This window comes from Musca vetustissima, unplaced genomic scaffold, assembly GCF_032173495.1.
Source record: "Musca vetustissima isolate MV318-11 ecotype Yass unplaced genomic scaffold, APGP_CSIRO_Mvet_v1 utg41048, whole genome shotgun sequence".
Lineage (NCBI taxonomy): Eukaryota > Metazoa > Arthropoda > Insecta > Diptera > Muscidae > Musca > Musca vetustissima.
In genome coordinates this window covers 11,213-27,957 of record NW_026883572.1, presented here as the reverse complement: position 1 = coordinate 27,957, position 16,745 = coordinate 11,213, and the positions used below count along the sequence as shown (strand labels likewise).

General features: G+C 35.0%; 1 protein-coding gene across 1 annotated transcript; it reads left to right on the top strand.

Moving 5' to 3' along the window:
• Positions 1 to 8,932: 8,932 nt before the first annotated feature.
• On the top strand, positions 8,933 to 11,830 carry LOC133330483 (dnaJ homolog subfamily B member 12-like). The gene is made up of 3 exons (XM_061538920.1): positions 8,933 to 9,074; positions 11,248 to 11,567; positions 11,627 to 11,830. The coding sequence occupies exons 1-3, from the start codon at positions 8,933 to 8,935 to the stop codon at positions 11,828 to 11,830; spliced, it is 666 nt and encodes a 221-aa protein (XP_061394904.1).
• The last annotated feature ends 4,915 nt before the right edge of the window (positions 11,831 to 16,745 follow it).

Here is a 16,745-nt window from a genome sequence, read left to right as displayed (position 1 = left end):
ACGCCCCTGTGGAGCCTTGAAAAAATATTCTTTAAAAAATCCATGCCCCTGTGGAGCCTTGAAAATATATTCATAAGAAATCTGCGCCCCTGTGGAGCGTTGAAAAAATACTCTTTAAAAATTCACGCCCCTCTGGACCCTTGAGAAAATATTCTTTAAAAAACACGCATCAGTTGGAGTTAGAAGTAGTAAAGTAGTAAATTCGGACTGGGCCGACTATATGATATCCTTCACCACTTTGGGCATATTCTACATATGTATCCTAACAGCTGTCGCGTTTTTGTTATATATTATATCTGAACCGATTTCAGGGAAACTTGCCAGAGACTAATTCATATTACTTCAGCACGTTGTGTCAATCGGCCTAGCTATGGATCTTTTCACGAAGCTTAGCAACTTCATTCTAGACTTAATTCAGTACCATACACCAAAATTCGTGCAAAGATATAAGGGGACTTCGGTGCACCAATTACATTAAATCGGACGAAAATATATATGGGAGCTATATCTAAATCTGAACCGATTTTCACGAAACTTTGCACACATCATCCTAGACATAATTCAGAACGCTGTGCCAAATTTCGTTCAAATCAAATGATTTTCAAAGACTTTGGTGTACCAATTTCCCAAAATCGGTTAAAAATTTATGGGGGCTATATCTAAATCTGAACCTTTGCACACATCATCCTAGACATAACTCAGAACGCTGTGCCAAATTGCGTGCAAATCGAAAGATATATGGGGCCTTTGGTACACCATTTACCTTAAATCGGACGAAGATATATATGGGAGCTATATAGGGTATAGGCTATAGGGTTTGTCCTTGTTTTCAGCAGATCTTAGAATCCAATTTAAATGTAAACGCACACACTTTCATGCACTCACACATAGTCCCACTCACACTCTCAATAACAATTCCATACGGCTCTGCAACACGTACTAACTAACACCCTCGCCCAGCCTGTGTCCATGTCCCCAGCCTGTATTTAATTTGATTTAACACAACATGATCTTCTTCATCGCCTACAGAACAAAGTTCTATAGCAGCAGCAACAGCAACGACATTTTTTTTACTTTAGTAACAGCTTTCTTCAGAGATCTTTTAGATTTACAAGACCCAATTTGAGAATTCGAAGAGATTTTTCCCAGACCAATCCTTATCTTACTTTCTCTGCACTTCTTCTGACACTATCTATCTCTATTCCGTTTTTCTTATAACGCGTCATTATCCATCACCTTTTTCTTGTTATCCCGACGTTTTTTTTATCTTTTTCTCTTTCTTTTTACAGATGTTTTTTTTGTTTTAATTTAGTTGGATCTTTTGTTCAAGTCAAACCGAAATTTTTGCATTCTATTTTTGAATTCCATAGCTGAAATAGTGATATTGATATTTTGAAATTAATTAAAAATCCACCGTGGAAATCGGTTCCGATTTAGATGTAACTCCCATATTTGTTTCTGCCGATTTATTGTAAACGGTGCACCACAGTCCCTAAATATCTTTCGATTTGCACGTAATTTAGCATAGGGTACAGAATAAAGTCTAGAATGATGTGTGCTAAGTTTCGAGAAAATCTGTTCAGATGCAGATATAGCCTCCATATATATATTTTCAAAATTTCTTTCAATATGCGCGTAATTTAACATAACGTACTGAACTATGTTTAGAATGCTTTGTGCTAAGTTTCGTGAAAATCGGTTCAGATTTAGACATAGCTCCCATATATATTTTCTTCCGTTTGTGTAATTTGTGTGCGAAAGACCCAATGTTTGTCCAATTGGCACACAATTTTGTACGATGTACTGTAGTTAATATAAATTAAAAAAAGCATAGGTTGTAGATTTGACATATGTATGGATTGATGTTAATACGCAATATATGGGATCTATATATATATATATATTGGCAAGTCGACTCATAAAGTAATTCTGCGTATATACTAAAATGTAACTATGGGTCTAACTCTGTTCCTTTTGGATGTTGCAATAACATGTACCAAGACATAATGTCCTGTGTCACAGTGTTGGTGAAGGATACAAACAAATTTTTGTGTAATAAAATCGTTTAGTGACTGCTCTATCTGCCTATAGTTAGCTATAAAATTCGAAGATGGAAATATATTTATATTTTAATTTTACATCGTACAATTGACATTTCATTACCACTTTTTTAATTTTCAGGCATCATTGCGATAATACGTAAACGACGTAATAGTGTCGTTCCGAGTAATGCTGAATATACAACCGAACAGATGGAAGCTGTGAATAGAGTGAACAAGTGCAACGATTTTTATGAAATTTTAGACGTTACCAATACAGCTACGGAAGCCGAAATTAAGGAAGCCTATAAGATATTGACTTTACAATTGCATCCCGATAAAAATTGTGCCCCTGGCTCTCTTGAAGCTTTTCAGATATTGCGCAATGCTGCTGATATCCTAGGAGATCCGGAAAAGCGTAAAATATACGATGAATGGAGAAAGCAAGAAGAAGATTTAGGAGATCCGGAAAAACGTAATCTATACGATGCACGGAAAATGCAAGAAGATCTAGAATATCCGGAAAAACCAAAACTATGCGATGCACAGAGAAAGCAAGAAGATCTAGGAGATCCGGAAAAACGTAAACTATACGATGCACAGAGAAAGCTAGAAGATCTAGCAGATCCGGAAGAACGTAAACTATGCGATGTACAGGGAAAGCAAGAAGATCTAGGAGATCCGGAAAAACGTGAACTATACGATGCACAGAAAAACCAAGAAGATCTAGCAGATCCGGAAGAACGTAAACTATGCGATGTACAGGGAAAGCAAGAAGATCTAGGAGATCCGGAAAAACGTGAACTATACGATGCACAGAAAAACCAAGAAGATATAGTAGATCCGGAAGAACGTAAACTATGCGATGTACAGGGAAAGCAAGAAGATCTAGGAGATCCGGAAAAACGTGAACTATACGATGCACAGAAAAACCAAGAAGATCTAGTAGATCCGGAAAAACGTAAACTATGCGATGCACAGGGAAAGCAAGAAGATCTAGGAGATCCGGAAAAACGTGAACTATACCATGCACAGAAAAACCAAGAAGATCTAGTAGATCCGGAAGAACGTAAACTATGCGATGCACAGAAAACCCAAGAAGATCTAGGAGATCCGGAAAAACGTGAACTATACGATGCACAGAAAAACCAAGAAGATCAAGTAGATCCGGAAAAAGGTAAACTATGCGATGCACAGAAAAACCAAGAAGATCTAGTAGATCCGGAAAAACGTAAACTATGCGATGCACAGGGAAAGCAAGAAGATCTAGTAGATCAGGAAAAAGATAAACTGTGCGATGCACAGGGAAAGCAAGAAGATCTAGGAGATCCGGAAAAACGTGAACTATACGATGCTCAGAAAAACCAAGAAGATCTAGTAGATCCGGAAAAAGGTAAACTATGCGATGCACAGGGAAAGCAAGAAGATCTAGGAGATCCGGAAAAACGTGAACTATACGATGCACAGAAAAACAAAGAAGATCTAGTAGATCCGGAAAAAGGTAAACTATGCGATGCACAGGGAAAGCAAGAAGATCTAGGAGATCCGGAAAAACGTGAACTATACGATGCACAGAAAAACCAAGAAGATCTAGTAGATCCGGAAAAAGGTAAACTATGCGATGTACAGAGAAAGAAAGAAGATCTAGGAGATCCGGAAAAACGTAAACTATGCGATGCACAGGGAAAGCAAGAAGATCTAGGAGATCCGGAAAAACGTGAACTATACGATGCACAGAAAAACCAAGAAGATCTAGTAGATCCGGTAAAAGGTAAACTATGCGATGCACAGAGAAAGCAAGAAGATCTAGTAGATCCGGAAAAACGTAAACTATACGATTCACAGAGAAAGCAAGAAGATCTAGGAGATCCGGAAAAACGTAAACTACGCGATGCACAGAGAAAGCAAGAAGATCTAGGAGATCCGGAAAAACGTAAACTACGCGATGCACAGAGAAAGCAAGAAGATCTAGGAGATCAGGAAAAACGTAAACTATACGATGCACAGAGAAAGCAAGAATATCTACGAGATCTGGAAAAACGTAAACTATACGATGCACAGAGAAAGCAAGAATATCTACGAGATCTGGAAAAACGTAAACTATACGATGCACAGAGAAAGCAAGAATATCTACGAGATCTGGAAAAACGTAAACTATACGATGCACAGAGAAAGCAAGGAGATCCGGAAAAATCAGATAGTCTTATGTCCAATCCTTGGGTGTGGATTGGAGGAACGGTTCTTTTCCTATCAGTCGGTTATCTATTGGCGAGTTCATTCGAATCGAACCCAGCCGAAGGAGATCGTTCTAACCGGGCTGGAGCAGGAAGTAACATGAGAAAGGGCACTACTCCACGTAATGCAACAAAAAAATAAATTTCAACTTATTAAATTTGGTAACCCTAAGATTATGTGCGGCAGACAGTTAAGTCTATACAAAAATTTGTACTAATGTTCTGGACGTCCATAAATTATTCTGAGTTCATTAAGAAAAATATTAATTACATTACGTTCAACCAATTTTTTTTATAATTTTGAGTATTTTTATTTATTTATTTTTTTTTTTTTTGGGTTGCCAAAGTCCTACATGTTTGTCAATCTTTATGGTAAATGGAAAAATTCATAACTATACAATTGGCAAAAAATTATAATTATTCAAATTGTGCCTACTTAAAAAAATGTCGCTTATAAATGTCAGAAAGTATATACATATATATATATATATATATATATTGTTAATAAATAATGGCATAATTATGCAAGGTAGTCTCATTTGAGAAATTGATAATGGTTACCCTTTTTAATATGGAATTCATATATCAATTTCAAATAAAATGAAAAATAAATTCCATAAAATTGTATGTATGTCGATTGGCATTTTGTCAATATATTAAACATAATATATTCTCTAAAGCTGAACATTGCTCTGAAGACTTAACCATGGTTGTTACAACTTATATTTAGAAGTTTTAAAGGCATAGACCTTCAAAATATTAATAAATATAAATGAGTTTGCCACTGAACACGTCCAATGCGTACATATCGAAGGATGATATGTTGATTTAAATTTTGAAAGCTGAATGCTGTCATAAGCAAATTTATGAAAGAATTGGAAACATGTGACTGCATGAGACTACCTTGTATAATTATGTCATGTTAATAAATATATAATTATGCCATGGTAATAAATGTTTTTACTGTCAGAAAAAAATGTATTTTGTTTGTTTTATTATTTCTTTTTATTACAATGAAAACGGAATAGAGTACAGTATACATTTCAAACCTCTTGAAAGGGGACGGGTTCTATTCTTGTTCTAATGTGGAAGAAATTCCATTTTAATATAAAAAATTAATTATACTTTTTATGCACTTATCACTGTTAAATTTAAACATGAAACGTACATACTTAGCTGGCTTGAGACAGAACATTTGTTCCACAAGCAGAGTTTAAAAAAAATCTCCAGGCGCGTCGGTTTTGTGTGCAGTTCTTCCAATTTGAAAGTCCATTTTCGGAAATGTTGCCTTCCACTTTATATTTCCATCGAATTCGTGGCCTTCCCCTTCTGCGTGAACCATCAGTTGGCTCGCTTTTATATGTCTTCTGTGCTGGGACATCCTCATCCATTCTCACAACATGACCTAGACAACGTAGTCGCTGTAGCTCGATACGTCTAAGTCTATGTCCGAGAGTAGATGGTTCATTCGACGGCCATATTCACCGTCAACTCAGATCGGCCCATAAATCCTTTGGAGAATTTTTCTCCAAGGGCTATCTCTTCTGCTTGCGCAATTATCCATGTTTCAGATCCATATAACAGCACGGGTATTATTTGCGGCTTGTAGAGTGTGAGTTTGATTTGACCTTGTTTTTGAATTGCTTACTCAGACCATAGTAGCATCTGTTTTTTTTTTTATTTTTCGTGCGATCCCACGCCTCTCACACCCACCCCTGCCGACCGAGGGGGCTACCTCTCTATACGCAGGGAGCACGTACACACCAAAGACCGGACTAAGGCGGGTTAGTAGTGGTTTAACAACACCGGCTACAGATAGATCATCAGCCGGCAATTAGTAATAATACAACAAATATAAATTAGAATTAGATACATTAAACAGACAACAGTAAACAAAAGCTACAACATAAAATTTGGCAACTGCTGCTTAAATTTCAGGGTCTACTGTTTACAAGCCCAGTATAGAATTCTTGATAGCATGCAATGGACTACTTAGGCATATAACATTACTTATGCTATTATATATTACACATAAGGACCTCATTGGGTTGTTTAGTTCGTAATTAGTTCTCGCGATGGACAATTTCAACGGTTCAAAATTACGTGTTCTTCGAGAGGGAACATTAAAAATTATTTCTCCAGTAAGAAAAGGTGAATCAATCAGACCACGTGTTAATTTAATAATAAATAATGCTCTTAACATGAAACGTCTTTTTTCTAGTGTTGGAAGATTAATTAACAATAAGCGACTTTTATAAGGTGGAAGTAATTACGATGGGTTCCAATTTAGGCCACGCAAGGCAAATATTAAAAACCGAACTTGAACTGACTCAATTTTATCACAGTGACATTTATAAAACGGACTCCAAAGAATGCAATCATATTCTAGGACTGGGCATACAATACTAACAAATAATCTGTTGTTATTCTTCTCCAAATGTCACAACCGATGACATTACCGGTAACGAGGTATATAAAGTCTATAAATCTGTTTACTGATCTACATAAATACAGTTTTTAATATATAAACATGGTACAATTATAAAAGGTAACTTGAATACTCAGCTGATTTGATTCGAAGGTAATACTCGTGTCGATAGGACATTGTCGCAACAGGAAATTTGGAAAAATGTCATTATTGATTTGGGGATGTCTATCAAGCAAAGGCGTGATGATCTTAGCTCAGATAGAAACAACGATGAACGATGAATATTAGACATCAGGGGCAACAAGCCACATTTTAAATTTTATCAGGATAATGATCCTAAGCAGAAGTAACACATAGTGCGAATGGGGCTTCTTTATACCTGTGGCAAATAAATGAAAAGTGGCTAAACAGTCCAAAGAAAAATAAAATACTTTTTTAATTCTATTTGAAAGAATTTGGGAAAAAGAAATCCATTAATTTTATATGAACTATAGGACTTTATTTAACATGCTTCGGAATGTCGATTTTCACAATCGAACGTTTTTTTATCGAACATTTCCATGCCTCACTTTCCCAACCCTGCCGACCGAGGGGGCGACCTCTCCATTCGTAGGAATCGCGTACACACCATAATCCGCATTATGGCGGAATATGAGAAGGGATAGAAAACCAGCTATAGAAATCTACTTCAACAGCCAGCTTTTTTATTATGTTGTGCTATTCATTTAAAAATACAATTATATTAGATTTTATTAGTTCTATATTCATGCAAAAGTCTACTACATTATACTAAGTGGATCTCCCATAGAATAATTTGTGCGATGAAAATCTACTGGATCGAAAAGGAACATTTATTCTAATGGACGAAATTAGGAAGTCTGAGGGTATATTACCGTTTAGTATTTTAATTACGATCATAGTGTTCAACATAATACGTCTACTTTTTAATATATAAAATCGAATTAATTTTAACCTGCTGGTGTAAAAATGCAATACAAAGTCACTATTTCAATGTAAACCTCTCAGTGCAAAAAGTAGAAATTGTTTCTGCACTGATTCAATTTTATCGGAATATATAAGGATCAGAGAATTCTTTAGATGTTTGAACTGATGATTCCCGATTTCCGTGAGCAGGTTTTGAAGTCTTTTCCAGACTAGCACTACTAATACTCACAGATTTTGCATTAATCACTTCATGCACATCCTTAACGATTTCCGAGGCCGAATGTGACGCAACAGTAGCATAAGTCTGGACACAATCAGTTTCCGTTGTACCTGTGATATTGACGGAAGGTGATTGTGTCAATGTATTCCCAACAGAAACTGTGGGATTGCGACACGAGGCACAACTTTATTGGGAGCCTTTTTCGCAGACCTTTTTCGTTTCCGCCCAGACACAGACGGTGATGATACAAATTCATCAAGCTCTTGGTACTTTTCGAACAAATTGGCAACATTCTCAAAACGTTTTGATAACGATGTAAATTCTTTTTTTATCGAACCAAGCTCCGACTGCAAGTCTTTTGCAAAGTTATAAAAATAGGCTGGGAGTTTTCAACAATGGACAAATTAAAATTCAATTTTAAGCAAGCGTTATTTTTCTTAAGAGTACCAAAATGGCAACGCTTTATATATACGGTGTGTTTACGTTAACATTTAAAATAGGTTTAAATTTAAATATGGATGCAACTGATATAATTTAAAATAACAGTCATCCACTAGATTTCTTTGCCCAAAGTGTTTAGATTTATTATGTCACCACGTCATTGCCATCGAATCCAAAAAAAATCAACATGGAAATAAACGCTTTTTGTTTAGGTAGTTATCGACATCAATAGATGGTAACATCGTTAATGCATTTCATTTCCAATTATTCACTATCAATAACTCACAACGGCCGGTCGGCTTATAAGAAAGTGCAAAAACAACAAGAAAAACAAATTAAAATAAAGTGTATCCAGATATACTATATATTTTTTGGAGATCTATTATTGGGAAAACTTAATTCTTATTGGAACTCCATATCTTATTACATTCAGCAGTAAAACAACGTCAGGTATGAACGATGTATACTATATATGATTTTCATTGTGAAATTGTAAGTTAACACACACCCGCACAAACAATTGACATTGGCATTCAATATTTCAATAGTTAAGTAGTAACACACAACCATGCTATAAATTAACAATCAAATCATATATTATAATAATCTTAGAACCAGAAACAATATGCCGATAACAGACGCTGACAAAGTCGAAGCTGAGCGTTTCTTTCACATTGCAGAGGAAGCATACAGGAACGGTGACTTGGAAAAGACTGAAGAAAACTTAGTGAAAGCAAATGAACTATTTCCAACTGATTATATCAAAGGTATGTAATGAAAAATTGATAAAAAAATTATTTGATAAATTTGTATGATTAAAAGTGCTTAGAAAGGGAGTGAGGTAGCAGAAATTTAAAAGGAAATGTGAAATTGAGAACAAGCGTCTTGTGTTACCACAGATGGAAAAAGAAAAAATATTAAGTGTTGTGAAATTCAAAACTGTTTATTAAGAACCGCTGGCACCGCTGCTTGAATTACTAGATTCATAGACAGTCAATTTTTCCTGCCAAATAATTTTTGATGGCGAAATATATGTGCTGGGTGGCAACAATATTTACATACAGTATGTCAAGAATGAGTTTACACATTGAATAAATACACAATTTTCTGAACTTTATTAGAAATTAAAATAAAATATTTTTTATTAAAGTTATTTTTTTGAAAAATATAACAAACAAAAAATATTCAATTTTAACATTGTCAATTAACTCTTTTCACAAGAAGTAAATGTTAAGGTATATAGTATAATAATAATATTATTGAACACACATTTCCATAGTTTTAATATTATGTATGGTTTCCCTTTGCATCTATCACACATTGCTGACGTTTTTTCATCGAGTGGACAAACTTTTGCAAGTCATAATTGTTCGGAATGTTCTGCCACTCATGCAATATTGCAGTTTTAATGCTTTTATATTTTTTGGTTGCCGTTTAGCCACCTTTTTTTCAAATAGACCCACAAATTTTCTATAGGGTTAAGGTTTGGACTGGCGTATCCAAAACTTTGCCACAGTCATAAAGAAGCCACATGCGCACTATATGTGACTTATGCTTAGGGTCATTATCCTGATAAAATTTAAAATGTGGCTTGTTATCCCTGATGAATCCAAATTTCACAGCACTGGTTACCAAGTACTTCTTTAAAATATCTAAATATTGTTGTCGTCCATATATGTTTTAATAACAGCTAAATCTCCCACGCCTTTGCTTGATATGCACCCCAAATCATTATTGACATTTTTCCAAATTGGACTGTTGGAATGATGTTTTGCCTTTCTAGTGCTGTTAAAGGCTTACGCCATACTCTGGTTGGCCCATCGTTATAATATAACATAATTTTAGTTTCATCGCAAAATATAACGTTGTCCCAATATTCAGTCGGGTGTGAAACGTTCGTATTGACGAAGGAAAATCTTTTTTCTATATTTGCTGCAGATAGTAAGGGTTTTTTGTGTGATACTTTTGTTTTTTACATTGTCTGTCGAACTGTTTCGTGACAATCTTTAACACCACACTCTTCTTCGAGCTCCCTCTCAAGCATCCTAGTGGAAATTTGAGGGTTTTGCATAATTTTTCTAATAATTATGCGCTCAGTACGCTTATTAATTTTGGGCTTCGGACCACCACCTCGCTTTAACTCCAATCTTCCCTCGTTTTCTGCTCGATTTAATACATTGTAAATTGTCTTTCGTGTAACTGAAAACATTTCCGACAATTCGATCACACTTTTTCCCAATTGGCGGTTGTAATATATCAACTGAATTACATCAAAGGATAACCTTTTGCCTGGCATTTTTTAATACTTTATTTCAAGGTATGTTGCGCACACTTAAATGATTCCCAATATAAAACAAAAGAGTAGAACACGCAAAAGCTAACGGTAGAGTACGATCCAATTCTTAACGTCAATAGCAGTGTGTTTTGGATCATTGTCTTGTGGGAAGTAATAATTATCACGAATGTTCAGTTTTTCAGCACTTTGATTCAAATTTTGTTACAAAATAATCATGAGAACTGTTTTATTCATTATTACCCAAAATGAATTCCAAATTGTCAACACCAGTTGCTGACATGCATCCGCATACCATTACTCCACCCCCTCCGTGCTTTTCAGTTTTCCTAGTATTCCTTGGATTGAGCTCTTCGCCTTTTTTTCGCCACACCAAAGAGCGTCGTCCATCCGACCCAAAATTGTTAAATTTCGATTCGTCCGAGAAAATAACTTTTTCCCAGAACTTATTTGTCTTGTTTTTATAATCATTTGCAAAATCGATACGCTTCTTTCTGTTTGTTTTGTAAACAAGTGGTTTTTTGAGGGCAGTGCGAGCATTGAATCCACACTTGATGCACCGACGTAAAATTCGAAGATGGAAATATATTTATATTCTAATTTTATGTCCTACAATTGACATTTCATTATCAATTTCTCGTTTTCAGGTATCATTGCGATAATACGTAAACAACGTAATAATGACGTTTCTAATAATGCTGAACCTCCCGAATATACCAACGAACAGTTGGAAGCTGTTAATAGAGTGAACAATAGCAACGATTATTATGAAATTTTAGGCGTTGACAAGACAGCTACGGACGCCGAAATTAAGAATGCCTACAAGAAACTGGCATTACAATTACATCCAGATAAAAATCGTGCCCCTGGTGCTCTTGAAGCTTTTCAGATATTGCGCAATGCTGCTGATATTCTAGAAGATTCGGAAAAACGTAAACTATACGATGCACGGAGAATCCAAGCAGAGGTTAGTATGACTTCCACAATAAGGGGGACATTAATTTAATACTGATGATATATTTTCAGAAGCAGAGTCAAGCTGAAGAATCAGATAGTCTTATTTCAAACCCTTGGGTCTGGATTGGCGGAACAATTGTTTTCTTATCAGTTGGTTATCTTTTGAAGCGTTCATTCGAATCAAAACCAGCCGAAGGAGATCGTCGTGACCGAGCTGAAACAGGAAGGAGCATGAGAAACGAAACACCTCTACGTAATGGAACAAAAAAATAATTTTAAATGTCAACTTGTTTTTTTTTTATAATCGTTAACCCTAAAATTATTAGCGGCAGGCAGTTAAGTTTATACAGTTTATAATATGTATAATTTCTGTAATTAAATAACTCCATTTTTTATTAATGTTGCTCTTAGGATATAACTATAGATGTTACAAAATATATTTATAGATTATAGAGGCTGGGAAATTCAAGATAATAAACATTTTGTAATAATTGCCACTGAACACGTGTTGTGCGTACATTTCGAAGGAGGATATTTTCATTTAAATTTTGAAAGCTGAATGTTGCCAAAAGTAAAATTATGAAAAAATTGGAATCATATGTCTGCATGAGACTACCTTGTGTAAATATGCCATGCTATTTGAGTATTTTTATTTTTTATACTATACTATTGGGAAAAAATCATAATTGTTCGAAATGTGCCAATTTAAAAAATGACGTTTGAATATATATATATATATATATATATTAGGGCGGCCCAAATTGTACTGAGCCGATAAAATTCGAATTTTGAAAAATCTTTTTTTGAAAAGTGGGAGACTCGAAAATCGAGATAGACCTATGGTTCCTTCACCAAAGTTGCTTAGAATTGTCCATGGAATCATCATAAGGGCTGGATATAATCGGCAAAAAATTTGGCCGCCCTTATATATATATATATATAACTGTTGTTAATAAATGTTAGTTTTGTGAAAAAAATATTTAGTTTGTTTTATTATTTCTTATTATTTCAATGGAATGGACAAGAGTACAGTATAAATTTCAAATGTGGGACGGGATTTATATTGTTCTAAGTTGGAAGACCAAATATGAAGGTGGTGGTGCACAGCTCTTCTAATTTTGAAAGTCCATGTTCGGGAAAATTGTCTTCCACTATATATTTGATCCAACGAATTCGTGGCCTTCCGCTTCTGCCTGAATCATCAGATGGCTCGCATTTATATGCCTTTTGTGCTGGGAAATCCTCCACCCATTTTTACAACATGACCTAGCCAACGTAGTCGCTGTAGCCCGAAACGTCTATGTCTATATCCGAGAATAGATGGTACAATTCATGGTTCACATTTGATGGTTATATTCACCATCAACGCACATCGGTCCATACATTTTTGGGAGAATTTTTCTCTCAAACACTCTAATTTGGTCTGGCGTGAGGTGGCATTGTTTTTGAATTGCATAGTAGCATCTTGGCCAACACTATCCTTCTCCGAATTTCACAACCGATGTTATAAGTTTTATTTGTGGCGATACCGAGGTCCATAAAATCTATAAACCTGCAACGAATCTATATAAATACAGTTTTTAATATAAAAACACGGTATAATAATAGAAGGTGCCTGCAATACTTAGCTGATTTGATCCCAACAGTAATTTTTGGAAAAAATGTCAATAATGATTTGATGATTAATGATCAAATAATAATATTGGATACGCCAACCTAAAATCCCGATCTTAAAACAATAGAAAATTTGGTGCATATTTTAAAAACTTTGCTGAATGAAAAATGATTAAAAACTGTATTATTCCAAATAAATATAACTTGCAAAAGTTGGTCCACTCGATGAAAAAAAAACTTCTACAATGTGTGGTAGATGCCAAGGGCGGCCATACAAAATATTAAAAATATATAAAAATGTTTGTTCAATAACATTTTTATTATACTATAAACATAACATTTACTAGTGCAGTTCGGAAACTTCATAGCCTAGCACAAAAAGCGCGGTATAAAGTGTTTTGGATACATTTTCTTCTTCAGACATATGTTGTCATATGTCAATTCCACCACAATTGGGCTGGAATTTAAAGTGACATGAGACACTAAGTCTATGTTGGTAATTTTTGTATATTGTAGAATCGTTGTTATTTTAATTTTTTATATCTGCTTCCTTGTAGTATTTCCATAATGCAAGGAATGATTTCTTATTATTCTCTTTTAGAATGACATCAATTGATGGCTGACGAATATCAAGTTTTCGTAAGTTTTGGTAAGGGGAATGTCTGATGTTGATATTGACCTCCGGGTAATCAAAAGTGATGTGGTCCATAGTTTGAATGTATCCGCATTCGCATCTGTTGGTACTGGTTATATTTATGACCAAACCTTAGTCTGGATATTGTTGTTACGACATGTCTGGATAATTTGTTTTTGTGGAACCAAGGGTGGCAGTTGACTTTTGGCGCAAATGAATAAAATCTTCTACCGAATATACTTGTGTTCCATTTATTTTGCCAGGATGTTATAGCCGAGGATTTATTTTGTTGTCGTAAGTTAGGTGAGTATAATTCCGGGTAATAATTGTCAGGTTTGTGATTGGTGGCAATAGAATCAACATAATCGTTGCCGTCTATGCCGCAGTGACTTGGCACCCATAGGAATTGAAGGGCGTACACAGTCCTAGTCAGTTGAAACACCTCAAATTTTATTTTGTACATATAGGGATGGATATTCTTACTGTTATGGGATCCAATAGTCAATAGAACGGATTTACTGTCTTTGATTATGATATAATTGTCTGTGAATAGCAAGGCCTCAAGAATAGCATCGAGCAAGATTTATCTAATGAAACAGACGCTTCAATGTCTAAAGATGGAATCCATATGGCACTGCTGATTTTGTCACTTGTCTTAGAGCCGTCAGTGAAGACGCGGCTGTAGTTGTCGAATTTCGATTTCATGGTATTGTTGCATATGTTAAGTGAATGAAGTTTCAAGAAATTATATTGAAAAATAAAAATATTTAAAAAAAAAATAACTATTCCCTTTCATTGATAGGTTAAGAAGTTTTCGAACCGCCCTCGTATATCATGTTCATAGAGTTAATTGACAATATTTTAATTTTTAAATAAAACTGAAATCGCTATTTATTTTGCATTAAATAGTCATTTGTTTTTCTATTTCATTTACACACACACACACAGGATAAATGTAATTAATTGTGTTGTTCTAAATTCAAATTGATAACCATATCTTCGGCGGGATACAACACAGTACTAGAATTGGTTATACCCACCAAGGGTGGGTTTTATATAAAAAAAAATAAAAATCAAGAATTTGCGGTCGTCTTCACCGTAGCTTCAAGACTTGTTATTTGAATAAAAAAAAACAAAACCACATGAGCAACACACATATCGATTAGTTCTACTCAGCAGGATATAAAGAAGTTGTGGGGATAGGAGTAATCGTCAACTTTTATCACTTTGTCTTCATTTGCAACAACAATCGAAGACGCACCCTAGGAAAATGTGTATGAAAAGCTTTGAAAAGGAAAAAAAAAAATAAATGTTTTTTTTTTTTTTTGTCGATAAGAGGAAATATCAAGAATTTAGTATTTTTGAAAATAAAATAGTTTTTTTATTAAAATCGAAACAAATTATGTACATAATCCTTCTATTAAATTTGGAAATCATAAATGAAAAGGAGCAAATTCTCTTTTTAATATTAGATAAGAGATAAAAAATTAGTTCTATTAAAATCTGAATAATTTTTTTCTGTATTTAGTAAAAAAATACTGCGATAAAAAACAAAGGCTAATTCGGAAATGGCACTCTGTACACGAAACAGCATATGTTACTCGCCTACGCCGACGACATCGACATAATGGGTCGAACATTGTGAGCATTAACAGCCACCTTTGAACGAATTGAGAAGGAGTCTCCCAAAGTGGCACTGGCAGTTAATGGCGAAAAGACCAAGGTGATGGTATCAACGCGCAAGACGTCCCGTAGACTCGGACCAAATGTTGAACTTGAAAACTACAGCTTCGAGGTAGTGAACGATTTGTTATACCTCGGTACCGCCATTAACAAAATTAATAACATCAAACAAAACTAATAATAAACATGTTGGCCAACAGATGCTACTATGGTCTGAGTAAGCAACTCAAAAGCAAGGCCACTTCTCGCTGTTGTATGGATTTGAAGCATGGGTACTTGCGAAAGCAGATGAGGCAGCTCTTGGAGTGTTTGAGAGAAAAATCATCTATGGGCCGATCTGAGTCGATTGTGAATATCGCCGTCGAATGAACCATGAGCTATACCATCTATTCTCGGACATCGACATAGTCAGACGGATCGAGCTGTTGCGACTACGTTGGCTAGGCCATCTTGTGAGAATAGATGAAGATGCCCCAGCTGAAAAGACATATAAAAGCGAGCCAAGTAATAGTTCACGCAGAAGGGAAAGGCCACGAATCCGATGGAAAGATGAAGTAGTAGACAACATCTCGGAAAATGGTCTTTCAAATTGGATGAGCTGCGCATAAGACTGATAGGCCTGGAAATCTTTTTTAAGCTCGGCTTCTGGAACAACCGTTCAAGATAGGACCCATTGGTTCACTTTTTCTGGTACATCCCCCACAGTTCAATTTGTTAATTTACTATCAAAAGAATGGAATGTCCGATATGGATCAAATTTTGTAATATTTCACGGTCCACTTCCACTTCTTCTGTACCTAACCCACAAACATTCAAATATATATTTCTATAGAGCAACCTCATGGTTCTAATAAGAATACAAAATATGATATTACTTTCCACCAAAAATGTTCGTATTATATGTTCGGTTACCTATAGGAATTTTGAGGATTTTAGACGCCTCATTTGTTGGCAAGTCTTCCTAACAAAAATATATAGCTCTCATATAGAGGTGGCTATGTGAAGGAAATTCCGAGAATTTAGTGGACTAAAAAACCATCTCAGAGAACATTTCTAATCCAGAGGTCCGATTCCAATTAACCAACATGATTTAAATGTCTTGCACTTCTTTAAGTACGAATATTCACCTCGCAGCAGAGCATATCAAAAATTATTGAATTTAATTATGTTCTTATATTTTTTTTTTTTGTTTAATTATTATGCGCTTGGGCAATATTTTACGATATTTGAACACTCTTGATCGTCTAGAGGTCCAAA